Genomic DNA, 20,453 nt, shown 5'->3' with positions numbered 1-20,453 from the left:
AAAAACATTTACATGTGTATATATATATTTATTTATATTTTTATATATTCTTTATTATATATAAATAAAAAAATGATATATAAATAAAGTAATTCTGAAATTAATATATATGTGTGTGCAGTTTAATATACATAATACTTACACACAGTACACACACACATATTATGTAAAAAAAGCACTTTTATTTTGTATGCATTTAATCGTGATTACTCTTTGCCCAGCACTAATATTTATATATATTAAATGCACTATAAGTCACTTTGGATAAAATCAACTTATATGTGACCCTGTATGTGTAATCCAGGCTAAAATCTAATTTTGAGATTAGGAGCATCAAAGTTTTATTTTAATCATTGATTTCAAATTTTGACATGACCTTACGCAGTTAATATTAAAGATATTAAGGTTATATTTTCACCGAATGTTCTTTACATAGACAATCACAATAAAATGACACTAGCTGGGTTTTCACAGGCAGGGTCACGAATGCTAAAATATAATACAAATAGGTCAGTGGTGGCCCTCAGAGGGCATATGTCACAGTTACACTCATTTCTTTTTTCTCATCTTTCTTCATAAAGAATCGGATCAAATGCTCTTTAAAATCACTTTATTTCAAATGTATAAGTAATTCGGTCCTCCAACGTAAAGCCAATGTCAACTTGGGAATGGATATTTACAAATAAATTAAAAAATAATATACAATAGTCAGTAAAATTATATGGACTGAAATTAGTTCACAGGTGCGTCTTCAGTGTCTCCACAATCAATCCAATCATTATCACACACATCTATTAGGCCTACATTGTTGGCTAATAACCAAGCTGTTAAAATAACAACAGTAAAGATCATGAATATTTACATAAACCATTTTACAAGCATAATAACCTGTCAGGAAAGCAATTCCCTTATAACTAATAATAACAACTCAAGCACAATAAACTATATGACAAACCTAAAGTTATGAGAAATGACAATAGCAGCAAACATTAATCAAACCTTTCATCTTCAATGTTTCATCTAGTTTAAACATATCCAGAAGTTATATAGACATAAGATGAAAGCACAGCTGCAGTGCAGAGTGACATCATCATGTGTCATTTCCTGTTTGGCTTCACCTCCTGAGAAGACTTGATCTATTCCAATGATCAATTTATGTGGCAACTGTACTTTTTAATTCGAAATGTGCATGTATGTATCATAATAAAAGCAGACTATAAAGTAAGTATAAAGAACACAATGAAGTACCAAAAGAATGCAGCGCTAAAAGTTCGTTTTCATCGTACTAAATGCATATACAACAAAATAACATTGTTATTGTAATTTTGATAACAGTAGTTTTGTGTATGTGCGCATACAAGAGATAGACCAGTGTTGTGCCATTGTTGTTGCGAGAGCTTAAAATCTTGTCTTGTCATACACACACACACACACAAATTAAACTCTGGCCCAGCTTGTTGTTTCCAGACCCTGCCAAAACAGGCAAACACAGTGGGCAGGCCAACTCTGTGCAGCGCCCCCCTCTGGCTCGGAGGAATGACAGAAAGATGCAGAAAAGGAGGGAGGAAGAGAACATCATGTCTCTAACCTCCCTACCAGACACTAGCGATACCGCAGGATCACAGGAACTGTAGAGGGATAAAAAACAAGACAATAAGCTTAAACAGCAATGCAATTAAATTTGCAATAATTTTACAGTTTTGGCTTTACTTGTACAGTGAAACTATTTCACAAAACAATTGGGTGTCCTTGTTATTTAAACTAATGATACATTAGCACAATTTGCAGGGGTGTGACGTGATCTCGTGTTCTCGTAGAGGTGAAGTGCTATCTCATGATATCACCATAAAGTTGAATTTATGGCAAAACCTTTTACAGTGCATGCATCATATTTTTTCTTTGACTGCGTGTGCTTTTTTGGGTTTCCAGTGTTCGTTTGGGAACTCATATAATGTGTTTGTCTGTTGAGTTCACAAAGTCTGAGTTTACATGATTTAATAGCCTCTTTCACACAGTAATTTCAGCAAATTATTATAAATAAGTAAACTCAGTGAGAAAGCAGAAGTTACCTCTAAACTGCAGTGCGGCGAGCTCAGTGTTGTATTTGTAAACAATGGTGGGTTATGACTTCACATCCACAGCCTGTATTTAGTTGTTTTCACTTCTGTGGCAAACGCTGACAGTCGCAATGACCAAACAGCATTATATTCGGTGACTTTAAATGGAACTTAACTGGGTAAGAGTCGCAACCTGTACCTTTAACAGCAGTACTGTTTGCACATTAGGCTTGACAGAGGGTGTGCTGATGACGTGGGCAATTCAGCAAATATATGGTAAGCTGTTTTAAACAACTTTGGTAAAGATATTTTGACGTTAACTTCATGTGTGCTCGACTTTAAGCAGCGTGCATGTGGAAACGTCCGTAAACATTGCAGGGGTAAATGCATCATCTGTATCAAAACGTTATGATTGGCCCGAAGCTGTCAGCTCGTTCTGACGTCGTCAGTTCTAAATGCCGGTAATATATATACTTCATTCACACATAGCACTGAACAGTAAATTACTGGTAATCGTACAACCTCTCTTCCCTCTCTTGAATGTTTTTGTTTAATAAAAAACATGTGTTTACTTGTCTTTGATAGTTTATTTAAAACCAATTATTATTGCATCATCATTATTATGTTATTTTAAAGATTATTGCTCACTTAAAGGAACAGTATGTAAGACTGTGGCCAAAACTGGTATTGCAATCACAAAACTTGTGGCTAAAACTGGTACTGCAATCACAAAACTGGTGGCCAATACACAACATGACAACATAAACATCAGTTGAGGGCTGCAACTCCACTTTTTAAATGACAATATCCTGACTAGACCACTTTTGTCAGTGATATAAGTATTTGAAATGAAAATGATTTCTTAATGTCTAGTGACATATCAGGGCCATTTTATGATTAATTGATATACATTTCTTACATACTGTTCCTTTAAGTTTATTTTTATTGCCAAAAAATATTAAGTCACTTTATTATCAATTACCAAAATAATTGTTAGGGACAATGCTAGATTACTTAAAACATTTCGAAACGATGTGATTTTAGTTCACTATTTATATATTTTATTATTGAGTATGTCTTAAAAAGTAAAAAAATTATCATTCTCGTGAACACAATCTCGTGTCTTGTCTCGTCATGCACCCTTAACAATTTGCTTTAAATATACTGTCAACAGGTTTGTATGAGGATAAGGCTAAATAAAAAATATAAAAAAATAAATATAAAACATCCATGAGATGTCCTTATTAATATACACTACATATATGTGTGTGTGTGTGTGTACTTACCAATTATGATAAGAAGAATGATTGTCACAACCAATGCCACAACCAATTTCATCTGAGGACAAATGGGAAAAGCAAAGAGAAAATGATGATCATGTATAAAAGCTTAACTGGTAGAGCATTGTGCTAGTAATACCAAGTATATGGGTTTGATTCCCAGAGCTCAGATGCAACAGCCGCTAAACACCACCAAAAATGACATTTCGGCTTATGTTCATAAATACATTAGTTTCAATTCTGCTTAACATCTGTCTCAACATTCAAGTTCAAGTGTTTATTTGTCACATTTACAGTTGTATACACGATACAACCTGCAGTGAAATCCAGTGAATTTCCAATCTGAATACAACCCGAATGTGTCAGCCACATGCACCACAGCTCCACCTATTGTTTGATTAATTTCATTTTTTACATTTAAATCTGCTATTTCATTGTTTCTAACTTGCATCTTTAGTAATTTTGCAACTCTTTACTACTATGTCTTGTCCAAAGACGCAGCAAAAGACCTATGAAATGACTAAAGTGACATTTGGGAAAAGAATGCATTATTGACTAATAACCTTTTCATTGCCAATGAATTACTGAACCCAAACCTAAAAGCCTGATACTAGCACCTGAACTTTGTAGCTTGAGGTGTCACTCATCATTCATATCCTAGGAGTACTGGTTAAAAACGTAAGACAAGGAATTAAAAATCCTAGCTCTTACTTTAACTCTTTCCCTGCCATTGACAAGTTATCTCGTCACTTATAGGAATATTCAATTTTCTTAAAAGAAAAATCCAGATAATTTACTCACCACAATGTCATCCAAAATGTTGATGTCTTTCTTTGTTCAGTCGAGAAGAAATTATGTTTTTTGAGGACAACATTGCAGGATTTTTCTCATTTTAATGGACTTTAATAGACACCAACAATTAATACTTAACACTTAACAGTTTTTTTCAACAGAGTTTCAAAGGACTATAAACGATCCCAAACGAGGCACAAGGGTCTTATCTAGCGAAACGATTGCCATTTTTGACCATGAAAATAACAAATATACACTTTTGAAGCACAGCTTTTCGTTTAGGTCGGGTCCAGCGCGACCTAACGTAAATGCATAGTGACGTAGGGAGGTCACGTGTTACATATATAAAATGCACATTTTCTGACCATTGTAAACAATAAACTGACACAACGACATTAATTAGTATCATTCCACATACAACAACGTCGGAACAGTCCTCTTTCAACACACTTGTAAACACTGGGGCGGAGTTTCGCGTTCGTCCTCTGTGACCTCTTTGCGTCGGGTCACGCTAACGCATGACGACCGGATCTAAACGAGAAGTTGTGCTTTAAAAGTGGATATTTGTTATTTTTATTGTCAAAAATGACAATCGTTTTGCTAGATAAGACCCTTATGCCTCGTTTGGGATTGTTTATAGTCCTTTGAAACTCTGTTGAAAAAAACTGTTACGTGTTGAGTTAAGTGTTAATTGTTGGTGTCTATTAAAGTCCATTAAAATGAGAAAAATCCTGCAATGTTTTCGTCAAAAAACATAATTTCTTCTCGACTGAACAAAGAAAGACATCAACATTTTGGATGACATGGTGGTGAGTAAATTATCTGGATTTTTCTTTTAAGAAAATGGAATATTCCTTTAAAAGAAACATTTCCCTGCCAATGACGCTTTGAGTTTTTACAGTAATCTGTATTTCGGCTATTATCCACTAGATGGCACTCTTACCCAATTTATAAAAAATGTTTTAATTGATTTTAAACTCTGTTTGTTTTGATAATCGTCCTGAATCTGATCTCTAACAAAAGTACTTTACAAAAATGCAATTTCAGCTTTTGCTCAAAATTTGATATTTTTTAAGAAACCTACCCATATTTAAGAGATTATAAAAAGAGAACAAATAAAGATATGATGAAACATTTTTCATTTGTTTAGTTTTTTTTGTTTGTAAGCATAGGGTCTGTTCTTTCATTTGATATATTTGTATGTTTATATATTTATAGAAGAAAATTTTCCTGGAAGGCATTTTGTGAAACTTTTGTGAAAATTAGAAAATGTTGGCAGACAACTTTTTTTTTAAAAGGCTGTCGGGGAATGAGTTAAGCAATAGTTTTGCCACACTAAATACCACACAGGCTAAGTGTAATGGTAGCAGCAGTTCAACCAATTAAATTTGAACATCAACAAATGTAATATAGTATGCAGTGTTCGAATTAAGGAGGGTTGGTCCCGGACCTCATGTAAGCATTGAAGGACCCCTGGTTTTTATTAAAATACTACATAAATTCTCGTGCTGCGCCGCCACAAAGCAATACTGTCCATTGTTTGTCCCAATTTCACAAGAAAATCATCCAAAAGATTTCTGTCTGAAAAAAACGTAAACTCTCAAGTGCACCCTTATGCTGTTTTCTGGAGGAATTTACAGATTGTTATGTTGGCTTGACAAAGCCAACATACTGTTCTTCGATCTAAGCTTATTATTATTAGTGGTGCTTGCATTTATGCAAAGCATCACTATTATTATTGCTTTCGGTTATTATTAGTGGTGCTTGCATTTATGCAAAGCATCACTATTACTATTCCTCAGGGATATTATTATTTTTCTTATATTCTGGACAAAATTTCGGCGCGTAACTCGTCCCGCACCGTTTGTTGTAGACCCACGAATGAGGGCTCAAATCGACCGGTTTATTGAGGAATGGTGTGCTATGACTTTTATAAGAGATCGGGTGCATGATTTCCCAAAGGGGGGCAAAAAAACACCCGAAAAATTCTATTGACTTAGGATTGCGCGGAACTTTGATGGGTCATAGCTCCGCTCGAGGATTTTGTAGAAACGTGGGTTACAACATTTGATGAGGGTGTAAGAACATACATCATATTGAAGTGTAAGTTGTACCCCTGGGGTGTAGGAGGCGCCAAAAATTTCCCATTGACTTATAATGGGGCAGGAAACATGCCCATATAAGGGAATAAAAAGGTTCCAGAAGGGATATCTTCACTTTACAATGTCGTAGAGACAAGGGGGTGGGCTCATTTTACTCAGACATCCAATCAATTTATTAGGATAGTCCCAGAGCTATTAAGCCACGCCCCTAGCAACCACTTTTAAGCACCCTAGCAACATAAAATTCAAATAGTTATATCTCGGCATCAGAACATCGTAGAATCACGGGGGTTGGATCGTTTTACTCGTGACTCGGAGTGTAATCACTTGCCACATCATTGGCCACTCCCAAGCCACGCCCCTAGCAACCAAATGTGAGCACCCTAGCAACATAATAAACAAAGCCTTAAATCTCCGCATCAGAACATCGTAGAGACACGGGGGTTGGACCGTTTTACTTGTGTCTCGGACTGTAATGAGCGGCCACATCATTGGTCACTTCCAAGCCACGCCCCTAGCAACCAAAATGAGCACCCTAGCAACAGAATAAACAAAGCCTTATATCTCCGCATCAGAACATCGTAGAGACACAGGGGTTGGACCGTTTTACTTGTGTCTCGGAGTGTAATCAGTGGCCACATCATTGGTCACTCCCAAGCCACGCCCCTAGCAACCAAATATGAGCACCCTAGCAACATAAAATTCAAACAGTTATATCTCGGCATCAGAACAACGTAGAGACACGGGGGTTGGACCGTTAGACTCGTGACTCGGAGTGTAATCACTAGTGGATGCCAATTTTCTCCCTAGCAACCAAATACATTACCCTAGCAACAGAGTAAACAAAGCCTTATATCTCCGCATCAGAACATCGTAGAGACACGGGGGTTGGACCATTTTACAAGTGACTCATTATGTAATCACCAGTGGATGCCAATTTTTTCCCTAGCAACCAAATACAGTACCCTAGCAACAGAGTAAACAAAGCCTTATATCTCTGCATCAGAACATCGTAGAGACATGGGGGTTGGACCTTTTGACTTGTGACTCGGAGTGTAATCACTAGTGGATGCCAATTTTCTCCCTAGCAACCAAATACAATACCCTAGCAACAGAGTAAACAAAGCCTTATATCTCCGCATCAGAACATTGTAGAGACACGGGGGTTGGACCATTTTACTCGTGACTCGTAGTGTAATCACCAGTGGATGCCAATTTCCCCCTAGCAAACAAATACAGTACCCTAGCAACAGAGTAAACAAAGCCTTATATCTCCGCATCAGAACATCGTAGAGACACAGGGGTTGGACCGTTTGACTCGTGACTTAGAGTATAATCATATATTGTTCCCCGAAATTTGCCACGGCAAGCACCACTTCACATTTTCTTCAGGAAATGTACCTATCTAGTTAGTGGTGCTTGCATTTATGCAAGGCATCACTATTATTATTCCCCATACTTATTATTAGTGGTGCTTGCATTTATGCAAAGCATCACTATTACTATTCCTCAGGGATATTATTATATTTTATTCTTACATCTGCACGTTTTTTCGGCACCTAACTCGTCCCGCACGGTTTGTCGTAGACCCATGAAAGAGGGCTCAAATCGACCGGCTTATTGAGGAGAGGTGTGCTATGACTTTTATAAGCGATCGGGTGCAGGATTTCCGAAAGGGGGGCGATAAACCACCCGAAAAATCCCATTGACTTAACATTGCGCCCAACTTTGACGAGTCATAGCTCCGCTCGAGGATTTTGTAGAAACATGTGAGTTACAACATTTGAAGAGGGTGGTAGACTCTGTAAGAACATACATCACATTGGGGTGTAAGTTGTACCCCTGGGGTGTAAGAGGCACCCAAAAGTGCCCCAATGAAAAGTCAATGGGGGAAAATCCCATAGACTTAACATTGCAAAAACTTTGACGGGTCATAGGTACAGGTGAGGATTATGTAAAAACATGTGGGTTACATTATTTGAAGAGGGTGGTAGACTCTGTAAGAACATGGATCACAATGGGGTGTAAGTTGTACCCCTGGGGTGTAAGAGGCACCCGAATTTTCCCATTGACTTATAATGGGGCAGGAAACATGCCCATATAAGGGAATAAAAAAGTTCCAGATGGGATATCTTTGCTTTACAATGTCGTAAAGACAAGGGGGTGGGCTCATTTTACTCAGACATCCAATCAGTCTATCAGGATATTCCCAAAGCTTTTAAGCCACGCCCCTAGCAACCACTTTTGAGCACCCTAGCAACATAAAATTCAAACAGTTATATCTCTGCATCAGAACATCATAGAGACACGGGGGTTGGACCGTTTGACTAGTGACTCAGAGTGTAATCATTATGGGATGCCAATTTTTTCCCTAGCAACCAAATACAGTACCCTAGCAACAGAGTAAACAAAGCCTTATATCTCCGCATCAGAACATCGTAGAGACACGGGGGTTGGACCGTTTGACTCCTGACTCGGAGTGTAATCATTATGGGATGCCAATTTGTTCCCTAGCAACCAAATACAGTACCCTAGCAACAGAGTAAACAAAGCCTTATATCTCCGCATCAGAACATCGTAGAGACACGGGGGTTGGACCGTTTGACTCCTGACTCGGAGTGTAATCATTATGGGATGCCAATTTGTTCCCTAGCAACCAAATACAGTACCCTAGCAACAGAGTAAACAAAGCCTTATATCTCCGCATCAGAACATCGTAGAGACACGGGGGTTGGACCGTTTGACTCCTGACTCGGAGTGTAATCATTATGGGATGCCAATTTGTTCCCTAGCAACCAAATACAGTACCCTAGCAACAGAGTAAACAAAGCCTTATATCTCCGCATCAGAACATCGTAGAGACACGGGGGTTGGACCGTTTGACTCCTGACTCGGAGTGTAATCATTATGGGATGCCATTTTTTTCCCTAGCAACCAAATACAGTACCCTAGCAACAGAGTAAACAAAGCCTTATATCTCCGCATCAGAACATCGTAGAGACACGGGGGTTGGACCGTTTGACTAGTGACTCGGAGTGTAATCATTATGGGATGCCAATTTTTTCCCTAGCAACCAAATACAGTACCCTAGCAACAGAGTAAACAAAGCCTTATATCTCCACATCCGAACATCGTAGAGACATGGGGGTTGGACCGTTTGACTCGTTACTCGGAGTGTAATCATTATGGGATGCCAATTTTTTCCCTAGCAACCAAATACAGTACCCTAGCAACAGAGTAAACAAAGCCTTATATCTCCGCATCAGAACATCGTAGAGACACGGGGTTGGATCGTTTGACTTGTGACTCAGAGTGTAATCACTATGGGATGCCAATTTCCCCCCTAGCAACCAAATACAGTACCCTAGCAACAGTGTAAACAAAGCCTTACATCTCCGCAGCAGAACATCGTAGAGACACAGGGGTTGGACCATTTTACTTGTGACTCGGCATGTAATCACTAGTGGATGGAAATTTTTTCCCTAGCAACCAAATACAGTACCCTAGCAACCGGATAAACACAGCCTTATATCTCCGCATCAGAACATCGTAGAGACACGGGAGTTGGATTGTTTTAATTTTGGCTTGGAGTATAACCATATACGTTCCCCAGAATTTTGCCACGGCAAGCACCACTCACATTTTCTTCAGGAAATGTACCTATCTAGTTATTAGTGGTGCTTGCATTTATGCAAGGCATCACTATTACTATTCCTCAGGGATATTATTATTAGTGGTGCTTGCATTTATGCAAGGCATCACTATTACTATTCCTCAGGGATATTATTATTATATCTTTATTCTTATGTCGCACAAATTTCGGCGCGTAACTCGTCCCACACGGTTTGTCGTAGACCCATAAAAGAGGGCCCAAATTGACCGGTTTATTGAGGAATGGTGTGCTATATCTTTTTTAAGGGATCGGGTGCAGGATTTTCGAAAGGGGGGCGAAAAACCACCCGAAAAATCCCATTGACTTAACATTGCGCCCAACTTTGACCAGTCATAGCTCCACTCGAGGATTTTGTAGAAACATGTGGGTTACAACATTTGAAGAGGGTGGTAGACTCTGTAAGACCATGGATCACAATGGGGTGTAAGTTGTACCCCTGGGGTGTAAGAGGCACCCGAAATTGCCCATTGACTTATAATGGGGCAGGAAACATGCCCATATAAGGGAATAAAACAGTTCCAGATGGGATATCTTTGCTTTACAGTGTCGTAGAGATAAGTGGGTGGGCTCATTTCACTCGGGCATCCAATCAGTCTCTCAGGATCATCCCAGAGCTATTAAGCCACGCCCCTAGCAACAATTTTGGGCACCCTAGCAACATCTCCCATAGACTGCCATTATAAAATGCCCAGATGGATATCTTTGCAACACAGTGTCATAGAGACATGGGGGTGGGCTCATTTTACTCAGGCATCCAATCAGTCTCTCAGGATCCTTACATAGGTATTAAGCCACGCCCCTAGCAACCACTTTTGAGCACCCTAGCAACATAAAATTCAAACAGTTATATCTCGACATCCGAACATCGTAGAGACACGGGGGTTGGACTGTTTGACTCGTGACAGAGTGTAATCATTATGGGATGCCAATTTTTTCCCTAGCAACCAAATACAGTACCCTAGCAACAGAGTAAACAAAGCCTTATATCTCCGCATCAGAACATCGTAGAGACACGGGGGCTGGACCGTTTGACTCGTGACAGAGTGTAATCATTATGGGATGCCAATTTTTTCCCTAGCAACCAAATACAGTACCCTAGCAACAGAGTAAACAAAGCCTTTTATCTCCGCATCAGAACATCGTAGAGACACGGGGGCTGGACCGTTTGACTCGTGACTTAGAGTATAATCATATATTGTTCCCCGAAATTTGCCACGGCAAGCACCACTTCACATTTTCTTCAGGAAATGTACCTATCTAGTTAGTGGTGCTTGCATTTATGCAAAGCATCACTATTACTATTCCTCAGGGATATTATTATTATATTTTATTCTTATGTCTGCACGTTTTTTCGGCGCGTAACTCGTCCCGCACGGTTTGCCATAGTCCCATGAAAGCGGGCTCAAATCGACCGGTTTATTGAGGAGAGGTGTGCTATGACTTTTATAAGGGATCGGGTGCAGGATTTCCGAAAGGGGGGCAAAAAATCACCCAAAAAATCCCATTGACTTAACATTGCGCCGAACTTTGACGAGTCATAGCTACGCTCGAGGATTTTGTAGAAATATGTGGGTTACAACATTTGAAGAGGGTGGTAGACTCTGTAAGAACATACATGACATTGGGGTGTAAGTTGTACCCCTGGGGTGTAAAAGGCACCCAAAAGTGCCCCATTGACTTATAATGGGGCAGGAAACATGCCCATATAAGGAAATAAAAAAGTTCCAGCTGGGATATCTTCGCTTTACAATGTCCTACAGACAAGTGGGTGGGCTCATTTCACTCGGGCATCCAATCAGTCTCTCAGGATCATCTCAGAGCTATTAAGCCACGCCCCTAGCAACAATTTTGGGCACCCTAGCAACATCTCCCATAGACTGCCATTATAAAATGGCCAGATGGATATCTTTGCACCAGAGTGTCATAGAGACATGGGGGTGGGCTCATTTTACTCAGGCATCCAATCAGTTTCTCAGTATCCTTAAAGACTTACTAAGCCACGCCCCTAGCAACCACTTTTCAGCACCCTAGCAACATAAAATTCAAACAGTTATATCTCAGCATCAGAACATCGTAGAGACACGGGGGTTGGACCGTTTGACTCGTGACTCAGAGTGTAATCATTATGGGATGCCAATTTTTTCCCTTGCAACCAAATACAGTACCCTAGCAACAGAGTAAACAAAGCCTTATATCTCCGCATCAGAACATCGTAGAGACACGGGGGTTGGACCGTTTGACTCGTGACTCAGAGTGTAATCATTATGGGATGCCATTTTTTTCCCTAGCAACCAAATACAGTACCCTAGCAACAGAGTAAACAAAGCCTTATATCTCCGCATCAGAACATCGTAGAGACACGGGGGTTGGACCGTTTGACTCGTGACTCAGAGTGTAATCATTATGGGATGCCATTTTTTTCCCTAGCAACCAAATACAGTACCCTAGCAACAGAGTAAACAAAGCCTTATATCTCCGCATCAGAACATCGTAAAGACACGGGGGTTGGACCGTTTGACTCGTGACTCAGAGTGTAATCATTATGGGATGCCATTTTTTTCCCTAGCAACCAAATACAGTACCCTAGCAACAGAGTAAACAAAGCCTTATATCTCCGCATCAGAACATCGTAGAGACACGGGGGTTGGACCGTTTGACTCGTGACTCAGAGTGTAATCATTATGGGATGCCATTTTTTTCCCTAGCAACCAAATACAGTACCCTAGCAACAGAGTAAACAAAGCCTTATATCTCCGCATCAGAACATCGTAGAGACACGGGGGTTGGACCGTTTGACTCGTGACTCAGAGTGTAATCATTATGGGATGCCAATTTTTTCCCTAGCAACCAAATACAGTACCCTAGCAACAGAGTAAACAAAGCCTTATATCTCTGCATCAGAACATCGTAAAGACACGGGGGTTGGACCGTTTGACTCGTGACTCGGCATGTAATCATTATGGGATGCCAATTTTTTCCCTAGCAACCAAATACAGTACCCTAGCAACAGAGTAAACAAAGCCTTATATCTCCGCATCAGAACATCGTAGAGACACGGGGGTTGGATCGTTTGACTCGTGACTCGGAGTGTTTTCATTATGGGATGGCAATTTTTCCCTGGCAACCAAATACAGTACCCTAGCAACAGAGTAAACAAAGCCTTATATCTCCGCATCAAAACATCGTAGAGACACGGGGGTTGGACCGTTTGACTCGTGACTCAGAGTGTAATCATTATGGGATGCCAATTTTTTCCCTGGCAACCAAATACAGTACCCTAGCAACAGAGTAAACAAAGCCTTATATCTCCGCATCAGAACATCGTAGAGACACAGGGGTTGGACCGTTTGACTCGTGACTCAGAGTGTAATTATTATGGGATGCCAATTTTTTCCCTAGCAACCAAACACAGGACCCTAGCAACAGAGTAAACAAAGCCTTATATCTCCGCATCAGAACATCGTAGAGACATGGGGGTTGGACCGTTTGACTCGTGACCCGGAGTGTAATCACTATTGGAGATGTCAAATTTTCCCTAGCAACCAAATACTGTACCCTAGCAACCAAATAAAAAAAGCCTTATATCTGCGCATCAGAACATTGTAGAGACACGGGGTTTGGATCGTTTTACTTGTAACTGGAAGTATAATCATATACTGTCCCCAGAAATTTGCCACGGCAAGCACCACTTCACATTTTCTTCAGGAAATGTACCTATCTAGTTAGTGGTGCTTGCATTTATGCAAAGCATCACTATTACTATTGCTCATACTTATTATTATTATTTTTATATCTGGACAAAATTTCGGCGCGTAACTCGTCCCGCATGGTTTGCCGTAGTCCCATGAAAGCGGGCTCAAATCGACCGGTTTATTGAGGAGAGGTGTGCTATGACTTTTATAAGGGATCGGGTGCAGGATTTCCGAAAGGGGGGCAAAAAATCACCCAAAAAATCCCATTGACTTAACATTGCGCCGAACTTTGACGGGTCATAGCTCCGCTCGAGGATTTTGTAGAAACATGTGGGTTACATTATTTGAAGAGGGTGGTAGGCTCTGTAAGAACATACATGACATTGGGGTGTAAGTTGTACCCCTGGGGTGTAAGAGGAGCCCGAAAATTCCCATTGACTTATAATGGGGCAGGAAACATGCCCATATAAGGGAATAAAACAGTTCCAGATGGGATATCTTTGCTTTACAGTGTTGTAGAGATAAGTGGGTGGGCTCATTTCACTCGGGCATCCAATCCGTCTCTCAGGATCATCCCAGAGCTATTAAGCCACGCCCCTAGCAACAATTTTGGGCACCCTAGCAACATCTCCCATAGACTGCCATTATAAAATGCCCAGATGGATATCTTTGCACCACAGTGTCATAGAGACATGGGGGTGGGCTCATTTTACTCAGGCATCCAATCAGTCTCTCAGGATCCTTACATAGGTATTAAGCCACGCCCCTAGCAACCACTTTTGAGCACCCTAGCAACATAAAATTCAAACAGTTATATCTCCGCATCAGAACATCGTAGAGACACGGGGGTTGGACCGTTTGACTCGTGACTCGGAGTGTAATCATTATGGGATGCCAATTTTTTCCCTAGCAACCAAATACAGTACCCTAGCAACAGAGTAAACAAAGCCTTATATCTCCGCATCAGAACATCGTAGAGACACGGGGGTTGGACCGTTTGACTTGTGACTCAGAGTGTAATCATTATGGGATGCCAATTTTTTCCCTAGCAACCAAATACAGTACCCTAGCAACAGAGTAAACAAAGCCTTATAACTCCGCATCAGAACATCGTAGAGACACGGGGGTTGAACCGTTTGACTTGTGACTCGGGGGGTAATCACTAGTGGATGCCATTTTTTTCCCTAGCAACCAAATACAGTACCCTAGCAACAGAGTAAACAAAGCCTTATATCTCCGCATCAGAACATCATAGAGACACGGGGGTTGGACCGTTTGACTCATGACTCGGAGGGTAATCACTAGTGGTTGCCATTTTTTTCCCTAGCAACCAAATACAGTACCCTAGCAACAGAGTAAACAAAGCCTTAAATCTCCGCACCAGAACATCGTAGAGACACGGGGGTTGGACCGTTTGACTCGTGACTTGGAGGGTAATCACTAGTGGATGGCAATTTTTTCCCTAGCAACCAAATACAGTACCCTAGCAACAAAGTAAACAAAGCCTTATATCTCCGCATCAGAACATCGTAGAGACACGGGAGTTGGATCGTTTTACTTTTGGCTTGGAGTATAATCATATATGTTCCCCAGAATTTTGCCACGGCAAGCACCACTCACATTTTCTTCAGGAAATGTACCTATCTAGTTATTATTATTATATCTTATTCTTATGTCTGCACGTTTTTTCGGCGCGTAACTCGTCCCGCGCGGTTTGTTGTAGACACACGAAAGAGGGCTCAAATTGACCGGTTTATTGAGGAGAGGTGTGCTATGACTTTTATAAGCGATCGGGTGCAGGATTTCCGAAAGGGGGGCGAAAAACCACCCGAAAAATCCCATTGACTTAACATTGCGCCCAACTTTGACGGGTCATAGCTCCGCTCGAGAATTTTGTAGAAACATGTGGGTTACAACATTTGAAGAGGGTGGTAGGCTCTGTAAGAACATGGATCACAATGGGGTGTAAATTGTACCCCTGGGGTGTAAGAGGTGCCCAAAAGTGCCCCATTGACTTATAATGGGCCAGGAAACACGCCCATATAAGGGAATAAAACCGTTCCAGATGGGATATCTTTGCTTTACAGTGTCGTAGAGATACGTGGGTGGGCTCATTTTACTTGGGCATCCAATCAGTCTCTCAGGATCCTCCCAGAGTTATTAAGCCACGCCCCTAGCAACAATTTTGGGCACCCTAGCAACATCTCCCATAGACTGCCATTATAAAATGCCAGGATGGATATCTTTGCAGCACAGTGTCATAGAGACTTGGGGGTGGGCTCATTTTACCCAGACATCCAATCAGTCTCTCAGGATCCTTATTGAGGTATTAAGCCACGCCCCTAGCAACCACTTTTGAGCACCCTAGCAACATAACATTGAAACAGTTATATCTCGGCATCAGAACATCGTAGAGACACGGGGGTTGGACCGTTTTACTTGTGACTCGGAATGTAATCACTGGCCACATCATTGGCCACTCCCAAGCCACGCCCCTAGCAACCAAATATGAGCACCCTAGCAACCCAATAAACAAAGCCTTATATCTTCGCATCAGAACATCGTAGAGACACGGGGGTTGGACCATTTTACTTGTGACTCAGAGTGTAATAACGGGCCACATTATTGGCCACTCCCAAGCCACGCCCCTAACAACCAAATAAGAGCACCCTAGCAACATAATAAACAAAGCCTTATATCTCTGGATCCGAACATCATAGAGACATGGGGGTTGGGTCTTTGGGTCATGTTAGCTTCATGCTAGCTTAATGCTAAGTCATACTAGCTTCATGCTAGTTTCATGCTAGCTTAATGCTAATTTCATAATAAATCTTGCTAACTTCACGTTAAATCATGCTAGCTTCATGCTAACTTCATGTTAACTTCTTGCTAATCATGCTAACATCATGCTAGCTTCATGCTAATCATGCTAACATCATGCTATCTTTATGCTAATCATTCTAACATCATGCTAACTTCATGCTAATCATGCTAACATCATGCTAGCTTGATGCTAATCATGCTAGCCTCATGCTAATCATGTTAGCTTCATGCTAGCTTCATGCTAATCATGCTAGCTTCATGTTAGCTTCATGTTAACATCATGTTAATCATGCTAACATCATGCTAACATCATGCTAGCTTCATGCTAATCATGCTAACTTCATGCTAATCATGTTAGCTTCATGCTAGCGTCATGCTAATCATGCTAACATCATGCTAATCATGCTAACATCATGCTAATCATGCTAGCTTCATGCTAATCATGCTAGCTTCATGCTAGCTTCATGCTAATCATGTTAACATCATGCTAGCTTCATGCTAACTTCATGCTAATCATGCTAACATCATGCCAACTTCCTGATAATCATGCTAACATCATGCTAACTTCATGCTAATCATGTTAGCTTCATGCTAGCTTCATGCTAATCATGCTAGCCTCATGCTAGCTTCATGCTAACTTCATGCTAATCATGCTAACATCATGCTAGCTTCATGCTAATCATGCTAACTTTATGCTAATCATGTTAGCTTCATGCTAGCTTCATGCTAATCATGTTAACATCATGCTAATCATGCTAGCTTCATGCTAATCATGCTAGCTTCATGCTAATCATGCTAGCTTAATGCTAGCTTCATGCTAACTTCATGCTAATCATGTTAGCTTCATGCTAGCTTCATGCTAATCATGTTAGCTTCATGCTAGCTTCATGCTAATCATGCTAGCCTCATGCTAATCATGCTAATCATGCTAACATCATGCTAATCATGCTAGCTTCATGCTAATCATGCTAGCTTCATGCTAATCATGCTAGCTTAATGCTAATCATGCTAGCTTAATGCTAACTTCATGCTAATCATGTTAGCTTCATGCTAGCTTCATGCTACTCATGTTAACATCATGCTAGCTTCATGCTAACTTCATGCTAATCATGCTATCATCATGCCAACTTCCTGATAATCATGCTAACATCATGCTAACTTCATGCTAATCATATTAACATCATGTTAGCTTCATGCTAATGATGTTCGCTTTATGCTAGCTTCATGTTAATCATGTTAACATCATACTACCTTCACGTTAATTATGCTAACATCATGCTAATCATACTACCTTCAATAAACAAAGCCTTATATCTCCACATCAGAACATCGTAGAGACACGGGGGTTGGACCGTTTGACTCGTGACTCGGAGTATAATCATACATTGCCCCCAGAATTTTGCCACGGCAAGCACCACTTCACATTTTCTTCAGGAAATGTACCTATCTAGTTATTCTTCTTCTTATATCTGGACACTTTTTCGGCACCTAACTCGTCCCGCACGGTTTGCCGTAGTCCCATGAAAGCGGGCTCAAATTGACCGGTTTATTGAGGAGAGGTGTGCTATGACTTTTATAAGGGATCGGGTGCACGATTTTCGAAAGGGGGGCGAAAAACCACCCAAAAAATCCCATTGACTTAACATTGCGCCCAACTTTGACGGGTCATATCTCCGTTCGAGGAATTTGTAAAAACATGTGGGTTACAACATTTGAAGAGGGTGGTAAACTCTGTAAGAACATACATCACATTGGGGTGTAAGTTGTACCCCTGGGGTGTAAGAGGCACCCAAAATTCCCCATTGACTTATAATGGGGCAGGAAACATGCCCATATAAGGGAATAAAATCTTTCCCGATGGGATATCTTTGCTTTACAGTGTCGTAGAGATAAGTGGGTGGGCTCATTTTACTCGGGCATCCAATCAGTGTCTCAGGATCATCTCAGAGCTATTAAGCCACGCCCCTAGCAACCACTTTTGAGCACCCTAGCAACATCTCCCATAGACTGCCATTATAAAATGCCCAGATAGATATCTTTGCATCACACTGTCATAGAGACATGGGGGTGGGCTCATTTTACTCAGGCATCCAATCAGTCTCTCAGGATCCTTACATAGGTATTAAGCCACGCCCCTAGCAACCACTTTTGAGCACCCTAGCAACATAAAATTCAAACAGTTATATCTCGGCATCCGAACATCGTAGAGACACGGGGGTTGGACCGTTTGACTCGTGACTCGGAGTGTAATCATTATGGGATGCCAATTTTTTCCCTAGCAACCAAATACAGTACCCTAGCAACAGAGTAAACATAGCCTTATATCTCCGCATCAGAACATCGTAGAGACACGGGGGTTGGACCGTTTGACTCGTGACTCGGAGTGTAATCATTATGGGATGCCAATTTTTTCCCTAGCAACCAAATACAGTACCCTAGCAACAGAGTAAACAAAGCCTTATATCTCCGCATCAGAACTTCGTAGAGACACGGGGGTTGGACCGTTTGACTCATGACTCGGAGTGTAATCATTATGGGATGCCAATTTTTTCCCTAGCAACCAAATACAGTACCCTAGCAACAGAGTAAACAAAGCCTTATATCTCCGCATCAGAACTTCGTAGAGACACGGGGGTTGGACCGTTTGACTCATGACTCGGAGTGTAATCATTATGGGATGCCAATTTTTTCCCTAGCAACCAAATACAGTACCCTAGCAACAGAGTAAACAAAGCCTTATATCTCCGCATCAGAACATCGTAGAGACACGGGGGTTGGACCGTTTGACTCGTGACTCAGAGTGAAATCATTATGGGATGCCAATTTTTTCCCTAGCAACCAAATACAATACCCTAGCAACAGAGTAAACAAAGCCTTATATCTCCGCATCAGAACATCGTAGAGACACGGGGGTTGGACCGTTTGACTCGTGACTCGGAGGGTAATCATTATGGGATGCCAATTTTTTCCCTAGCAACCAAATACAGTACCCTAGCAACAGAGTAAACAAAGCCTTATATCTCGGCATCAGAACATCGTAGAGACAAGGGGGTTGGACCGTTTTACTCGGGACTCGGCGTGTAATCACTATGGGATGCCAATTTTTTCCCTAGCAACCAAATACAGTACCCTAGCAACAGAGTAAACAAAGCTTTATATCTCCGCATCAGAACATCGTAGAGACACGGGGGTTGGACCATTTGACTCGTGACTCAGAGTGTAGTCACTATGGGATGCCAATTTTTTCCCTAGCAACCAAATACAGTACCCTAGCAACAGAGTAAACAAAGCCTTATATCTCCGCATCAGAACATCGTAGAGAAACGGGGGTTGGACCGTTTGACTCGTGACTCGGCGTGTAATCACTAGTGGATGCCATTTTTTTCCCTAGCAACCAAATACAGTACCCTAGCAACAGAGTAAACAAAGCCTTATATCTCCGCATCAGAAAATCGTAGAGACACGGGGGTTGGACCGTTTGACTTGTGACTCGGATGGTAATCACTAGTGGATGCCAATTTTTTCCCTAGCAACCAAATACAGTTCCCTAGCAACAGAGTAAACAAAGCCTTATATCTCTGCATCAGAACATCGTAGAGACACGGGGGTTGGACCGTTTGACTTGTGACTTGGAGTGTAATCACCAGTGGATGCCAATTTTCCCCCTAGCAACCAAATACAATACCCTAGCAACAGAGTAAACAAAACCTTATATCTCCGCATCAGAACATCGTAGAGACACGGGGGTTGGACCATTTTACTCGTGACTCGTAGTGTAATCACCAGTGGATGCCAATTTTTTCCCTAGCAACCTAATACAGTACCCTAGCAACAGAGTAAACAAAGCCTTATATATCCGCATCAGAACATTGTAGAGACATGGGGGTTGGACCGTTTGACTCATGACTTAGAGTATAATCATACATTGTTCCCCGAAATTTGCCACGGCAAGCACCACTTCACATTTTCTTCAGGAAATGTACCTATCTAGTTATTATTATTATTCTTCTTCTGTTCATACTTTTTACCAATTG

General features: G+C 40.9%; 1 protein-coding gene across 3 annotated transcripts in view; it reads right to left on the bottom strand.

Annotated features, from left to right (window-relative positions):
• Positions 1 to 593: 593 nt before the first annotated feature.
• Positions 594 to 20,453, bottom strand: part of vamp4 (vesicle-associated membrane protein 4) — a 46,947-nt gene continuing 27,087 nt past the window's right edge. For all 3 annotated transcript variants that reach the window (XM_055185885.2, XM_055185886.2, XM_055185887.2), the window contains 2 exons: positions 3,344 to 3,395; positions 594 to 1,628 (listed from right to left, as the gene is read on the bottom strand). In XM_055185885.2, coding sequence (XP_055041860.1) covers positions 1,603 to 1,628; positions 3,344 to 3,395 — 78 coding nt within the window. In that variant the 3' untranslated portion in view covers positions 594 to 1,602. The remainder of the gene's footprint in view (positions 1,629 to 3,343; positions 3,396 to 20,453) is intronic.

This window comes from Misgurnus anguillicaudatus, chromosome 18 (assembly GCF_027580225.2).
Source record: "Misgurnus anguillicaudatus chromosome 18, ASM2758022v2, whole genome shotgun sequence".
Classification (NCBI taxonomy): Eukaryota; Metazoa; Chordata; class Actinopteri; order Cypriniformes; family Cobitidae; genus Misgurnus; species Misgurnus anguillicaudatus.
The sequence above is the reverse complement of the archived record's forward strand: the minus strand, read 5'-3'. Positions and strand labels throughout refer to the sequence as shown.